At 32.5% G+C, this 7,355-nt stretch overlaps 2 protein-coding genes across 2 annotated transcripts; both read right to left on the bottom strand.

Moving 5' to 3' along the window:
- Window positions 1–879: 879 nt before the first annotated feature.
- Window positions 880–2,304, bottom strand: LOC133033882 (uncharacterized). Its single transcript, XM_061108945.1, has one exon. The coding sequence runs from the start codon at window positions 2,302–2,304 to the stop codon at window positions 880–882; it is 1,425 nt and encodes a 474-aa protein (XP_060964928.1).
- Window positions 2,305–2,818: 514 nt separating this feature from the next.
- LOC115719073 (uncharacterized) lies at window positions 2,819–3,307 on the bottom strand. The gene has a single exon (XM_030647976.2). It carries the CDS (start codon window positions 3,305–3,307, stop codon window positions 2,819–2,821), a length of 489 nt encoding a protein of 162 aa, XP_030503836.2.
- Between the last annotated feature and the right edge of the window lie 4,048 nt (window positions 3,308–7,355).

Below are 7,355 nucleotides of genomic sequence, written 5' to 3'. Positions count from 1 at the left end.
AACTACTTGATTAATATATATGGGTGCACTCCTAATGGGTATTACCTATGAACGGGTAAAATTAGAAAAAATTGAGTTTTTATGATTAATTTTTCTACCTAATTAGAAAAATCTCTCACTTTTACATCATATGGGTTGAGATTGTTCCATGAATTAAAAAAAAATTAAAAAAAGTTTTTAGCAAAATAAAAGGATAAGTAAAAGTTGAGTTTTTGACTTAAATATTTTTATATGAACATATTTTTGATATTGTGTAAAAAGAGATATTTTAAGATATATTTTTTTAATTAAGTAGTTAAGCTAAAAAGTATAAAAATTCAATTTTTTTTTTATTATTCGTTATTAGATTAAAATTTGATGGTTTAATATTTATATATAAATTTGTTTGGTAACCATGGGTAATACCAATATATGTATATATTAATTTGACTATATACATATAAATCATTCCTTAATATAGTCTGATTAAAAATTGATTTTCGTAGAAAAAAAATTAAGAGAAAGTGTCCCTCCCTGTTTCGGAAGACAGGAGAGAGCGAAATGCATGTGGCAAAGAAATTTAAATAATAATCATTAATTATAGTAATAACAACATATATTAATGTATAGAACGTGATGATTTAAAGAAATTTTATTATTAATATGTTTTGAGTTGTAGAAATGTTATTGCCTAATCTCTAAACTCATTGCAATTTTTATTTGATGATGAAATTGGTGAAATACAAATAACATGATATTGAAAAAACTTAATTCATTAAAGCAAAGCAAAGCAAAGTCAGAAAAGAAAGGTACAACAAATCAACACATGCACACTAATTAAGTCTTGAAACGTAAGTATAGTGGTTAATAATAATAATAATAATAATATTACTATTATTATTAGGGCAGTGTTTCATTGCTGGTTTTGATCTGCATGTTGAAAACATTAACTCCGATATACATCCCATCTTCCATCTCCACAATTTTGGAAGTTCCGTCGTAAAAAGTATCCTTTTGAGCATACGAAAATGGAACTTCGCACGTTGCTTGTGTCACTACCAGTGTAATAATTGTTCTAGTCTTCGGAGGCACATCAACAACGTAATTTGTCTTTGTTGATGTGTCGAAAGTATTTGTTGTTCCCCACTGTCCTACACCACTAATTTGCTCAGCTGACAATTCGATCTTTTCCTTATTAACTATCAACGGAATTGTATTAACTTCAACAATTGGTTTAACGTCTGATATTAGCGAAATACTGTTGCGAAGCGCAATTGATCTTGTTTTGTTGTACTCAAGCGTCAAGCTCATAGTTTTATGTTCGTCCCCGGGGTTGTCAGCCACTGCTTGGCTCTTCTCGATGACACTGAGGTTATAAACGTGGCCATTCTCGTGGCGAAAATTGATGTTGTAGATTTTCTTAGATATTACGCGCTCCACCACTATGAACTTGGTTTTATCGATAATGTTAGACTCTGTGGCAGATAAAACTATGTCTTTGTCAACACCAGGATTATTCATAGACAAAAACTTGTTGTATACCAAACTACGCAGCACCACGACATTTTCGGCGACCTTAATGGGAAAGAACATCGAATATGTGTTGGTGGGGTCGGAGTTGAGTTCATTCCGCACATATCCGTTGGCATACCAAAATTGGTTGGTGGAAAGGTTCTTTATGCGAACATAACCATCGCCTACGGTAGAGATCTCATGTGCAACCGATTGGTCGAAGATATTGTTGGCATCTCTGAGCACCCTCATATACATGTCTTGTTTGCTATTGAGATACCAGCTACCATTTTGCGGTCTAAAGGCAACGGTAGTTTTGGGAAATATGACAAGCGATTCCCAATCCAAGACTTTGAAAGTATCAAAATCGGTCGCCCATGTATCGCCTGCATAGAGACCATCTTCGTAATCCTTTTCCGACCTCCAAAGACAAGCGTAACGCTCCTTGACATGTTGAAATCGATAAAATACGTCACTGCCCTGAGTAATTTTGATAGGCTTGAACATGGTATTTTTCCAATCTGTTTCATCTTCCTCAAGGGGCTTGTCAGCTGAGGCCAAGAAATACCAGGAATAATTAGATTGCATGGTCAGGTATTTGTTGTTGTAGCAATAACGTATGTGAACCCATCCCGGCTTTGTCTTGGCTCTCTCCAATTCGAATTTCACCAAAGGACTCGTAACATCCTCTCCTCGAAAATGCACAAACGTTTCTGAGAGCCCCTTTGCGATGCTCTCTTCCTTAGTTAACTTTGTCAAGTATTTTCCATTTTGTTTGGATTTGATAACCACAAATCTTGGCAAATCCGACATATTTTTCTTTCTCTGAATGAATACTTTTGAATTTGGTGAATTAAGTTGACATAAGAATTTGTGTATTTATAGATAGATTAATGTAGAGAGAGATGTACTCATTAAAAGTAAACGGATTATATATTGAATATTAAATGACGAAGACCGCCACAATTATTGGATCCAATCTCTTGCTACTCTAACAATTAATTAGACTATAATAGCTAACATTCATATAAGTATTATATATATTTAATTCAAACTATTTTTTTTTTTTGAATAATGATGAAATTTTATTAAATCAAATCATTCAAAACTAAAGATGCATAATCCATGGGTAACGCATCCCTAGAATAAGTACAATCAACCTCAACAAGAGAAGATCGCGCAATAGCATGCGCAACCTTATTAGCAGATCGCTTAACAAAATTAAAAGAAACATCATCAACACCCGAACACAAAGTCATACAATCAGAAAGTATATGGCCATAAGGAGAAGCCATATGTTTAAACTTTTGTAAATCCCTGATGACTCTCAAACAATCCGACTCCACCACAACATGTTCCATCTGTTGTCTTTAATCCAACTCAGAGCCTCTTTTATGCCAATTGCTGCCACCACGTGAGGCTTCAACACACCCTCTTTGAGTAAACTCTTAGCTTGTAAGACAACCCCAGTCGCTGTCCTTGCTACCAAACCAATGCCAAAACGCCTCTCATTAGCGAAGATTGCACCATCAACATTAACTTTAATCACAGGAAATTGAGGGGCGGTCCAATGCTCTAGAACTTCAATATCCGAACCATTAACATCATGAGTAGGAACGATGTCCTTATGAGCATTATACCAATCAATAAAGTTCAACTTAGCTAATGTGACAACCTCACTAACCTCGGGTCTTTTGGAGTTCCAAACTAGCTCATTTCGACGCTTCCATATGGCCCAAACTATCATAGAAGCCTCAAGCTTCTCGGACACAGTCCACGCCCGAAGGCCCTCTTCAAACCAGGCTGCAAATGTCATGGCAGTAGCAGCCACGGTAGGAACATGAGACAAACTCCAACAACCTTGTGCAAAAGTGCATCGGACGAGGACATGGAGAGAGGTTCTGGAGCCGAGTCACAAAAAGGACAATGCGTATTGATGGGCACATGTTTGGTTGAAAGCTGAAATCTCGTTGGAAGACAATTAGAGGTTACTCGCCATAGGAAATCTAGCACCTTTGGAGGAAGTTTCAGCTGCCATATTTGTCTTGTTGCTGAAGCCGTATTTGTACTAAAGAACACTGAAGACTTCTCAAAGTTCACTTGCTGACCAGTAGCCATAGAAAAGAGTTGAAGAAGTTGCAACACACGGGTTACTTCCCCATTTGTAGCTTTACAATAAAGGAAGCTATCATCAGAAAATAACATATGAGACACAACCGGTGCACCATTAGCAACTTTGATTCCATGAATCCACTGCTTCTCTTCAAATCTTCGAATGACAGCAGAAAAACATTCAGCACAAACAAGAAATAGATAAGGATGACCAAAGCCCTAGCCAATCAGAAAGATTAGTAAGCTTGGCCATCAGAAAGATGCTCAACCAATCATTGTTCACCAAAGCCCTATCCAATCTAGCTTCAATCCAATTAGGAGAATCCCTACTCTTCTCCCAAGTAAAAGGATGACCATGCAACTCCATGTCTCTCAAACCACATAACCGAAGTGCCTCTTGAAACCCTTCAATAAGCCACACCGGATAAGGTTGTCCTCCCACTTTCTCGGATTGATTAAGGACATTGTTAAAGTCTCCCATAAGGCACCATGGCAATGTTGAGCGACTAAGAAGAGTTGTTAAAAGATCCCAAGTTTTCCTTCTAAGACTCCGGTTTGGTTCACCATACAGCCCCGTAAATCTAAATTCCCGTTGTCCTTCAAAAGAAACTTTACAATCAATATGGTTCTCAGAAAAAATTTCCACCAAAACCTCATCTTCATTCTTCCAAAGCAACGCCAATCCCCCACTTCTACCTTGAGCTTCTACCACAAAACACCCCTCAAAGCCCAAAGTTCTACTCAAATTATCCACCTTCATTTTTTTACTCAAAGTTTCACTTAAAAACACAATATCGGGTCGTTGATTAGTAACCAACTCTTTAAGGAACTGAACATTCCGTGATGGCCCAAGCCCACGGCAGTTCGATGACAAGATTTTCATGATGATTGGCGAGCCCCAACACCAAGGCCCGCCAAAGATGAGTTTTTTGAAAAATTACTCATAACCTTTTCCACGTCAGCATTTCCTTCTATATCTTCTTTTGCCATCTTTCTTTTTTTATTATCAAAAATAACTAGGCTATTATTTTGTGGAATAATGATATCCTTTCCCAAATTCTTACCATTATTATTATTTTGTTGACTCTCCAAGACTACAGCCCGATCCCCCCAATCTCTCCCCCCATTCTTGCCACATTAATGCCCTGATGAGACACTTTGGGGAAGACACTTTTGCCCTTATCATCAAAAGGCCATTAATAAAAAAAATGTTCTCAAACCAACAATTAATAGATAATGATATAGACACTTTTATAATATAAGGATGTAATTACAAATTAACTTTTGCCCTTATCATCAACATTTTCTTCTGTTCGGTTTCATGTTATAATTATACTTTTTTATTTTATATGTGATTGTGTATATTATAATTATAATAAATATTTATTAGTTTTAATGAAATTTTGAAGTATTTTTACAGTGCTTAAAATAGAGTTTAAATAGTTATAAGTTGCACACTCTATTTTTTTTATGTGTGAAACTAAGTATTTTGAATTTTATTTATGATACCGTAAATTATTAAAAAAATTTAAAAATTGGAAGAATGTGTGGTATAACTAAAATTTATAATATCATATAACAAAGAATCGTATTATTATAACTTCTTTGTGAATACACAAAATAATCTTTAATTAATATGTAAGAACCTACCTAAGAATTTCTAATCTATGCATATTATATTAAATAATTTATTTAGTTCATATTTAGGGGAATACTAGTCTTTATTTATTAAACCAATGTTAGTCTTCTTTCTTATATATAATAATTAACTTGTGTTCATACTATAGTTACCAATATTTTAAAATTATTGTTTCATAAAAACTTATATAATAAATAAACTTAGAACATGCTAATGTACATGTATTGATGTAATAAAAAATATAAAAAGAAAGACCATTGGAAAGACTTGTATATAATAATCATAACCAATTGGAACCCAATTAACCTTAAATATTGGTTTCTTTTCTTTTCTTCATCTATTTTTATGTTTATATATTACATTATTATAATGATCTATAACTTAAGTCTTTATTTATTTACTTATTATTGATAAATCAACTTTAGACTTCTTTGTAAAGATATATTTTATAATATGTGTGTGTTCATATTTGTGTTGTTCTTTATAAAACAAATTAACTATATATATAAATAATTTAAGTAGAATTGATTCCAATTAATATTAATTGAGTACATGTTGGATGTGTTAAAATTAAAGATATCATATTTGGAGGGCTCGTAATAATGCTTTTCGGAATTTTAAATTCCCTTTAATTTTTGTTGTAGTTAGAAATTAACATTCAAACTTTGAGGTTTGTAATATAGAATAGTGTACAATACAACAAAAATAGGTAAAGATGATATAGATTAATTGGGGAATTTAATTTGTAAGTAATTATAGAGTTGTATATGGGTGGGTTTATATTACATTGATTGGAGTTTGTAAATGGTTTTTTATTAATGAAATTCAGCTGATTTCCCAAAATAATAATAATAATAATAATAATAATAATAATAATAATAATAATAATAATAATTAAGGATATCAATTGTTCTTTAATTAAAATTTATATTAAACACAATATATATATATATAAAACTTAATTAATTAAAACATCTATGTACATTATTTCTTGGAGAGAATCAGAAGCAAACAAGTTTTTAAAATAAGAAGTAAAAACACACTCCATCCCTTTGTCCGAAGAAACGATATTGGCACAATCTTTCTCCCGTCCAGGCCATCTAGAAGAAAAAAAATTTACGCACCACCCCATGTCATAACCTTGTCTTCTTAACATCTAAGACAAGTAAGTAGGGTGGTGATCTGAACCCCACAAGACCAAATGACTAACAGAGAATTTAGGGTTTGTTGGTTGATGGTAATGGGCCAGAAAAGAATGGAATGGAATACTAATGGGCCTGATTCTTTTGTTTGGTTAGAAAATAACAATTTTAGAAAAAAATTCTATAGTAATGCTATTCATTTTAAAAATTGGATGTTGTATAAATAAAATTTATATTATTATATAACAAAGCATCGTATTATTATAACTTCTTTGTAAATACAGAAAATAATCTTTAATATGTAAGAACCTACCTAAGAATTATTCTTATATTTACTAAATTATCTAGATTAATCTTCTTTTTTAAGTACTCTTGAATTTTCTAGAATTATTTTTCACTTGTGTTAGTAGAGGAAATTATGTAGAACAATCTAGAAGCTAACCATTAATAATGGTTCTAGATTAATCTATAGAGTCCTATAAATAGAAATATAATCCCATCATTTTGCACCAAGTCAAAATTCATACAAGTTGAGATATAATATATATCTTCTTTCATTTAAATATTCTCTCTAAAATTCTTCTTATTATCCAACCCTTTCAAAGAATCTTGAAAGTAATACACACCCTTAGTGTCATATTCTTATTGGTGTAAATCTGGTGTCCCGCACATTTTTATTTAATAATATAGAAAACTGTTAAACAATCGTAACACACCATATCATTATGGTGTTGGGTACCGCAGCAATGCTCTAATTTTTTGAGTGAAGAGTCTGATCTAAATTTTCCAAGTAGTTTATACTTTATCCTTAGACAATATTGCTACTTTATCCAAGGACGCAATTAAAGAGCTTGATGAGAAACATGCAATTATTTAGTAATGAAGGTATATAGAGGCGTATATTTTACGTACCAAAATTAACAATAAATAGCCATCACACCATATCAATTATATTATCAAAGCATTCATGA

This window comes from Cannabis sativa, chromosome 2 (genome assembly GCF_029168945.1).
Source record: "Cannabis sativa cultivar Pink pepper isolate KNU-18-1 chromosome 2, ASM2916894v1, whole genome shotgun sequence".
Taxonomy (NCBI): Eukaryota; Viridiplantae; Streptophyta; class Magnoliopsida; order Rosales; family Cannabaceae; genus Cannabis; species Cannabis sativa.
This window is presented reverse-complemented; position numbering and strand designations above follow the sequence as displayed.

Excerpts from the sequence above, each read along its gene's own strand:
- LOC133033882 (XM_061108945.1), bottom strand. The coding sequence starts at position 2,304 with ATGTCGGATTTGCCAAGATTTGTGGTTATCAAATCCAAACAAAATGGA.
- LOC115719073 (XM_030647976.2), bottom strand. The coding sequence starts at position 3,307 with ATGACATTTGCAGCCTGGTTTGAAGAGGGCCTTCGGGCGTGGACTGTG.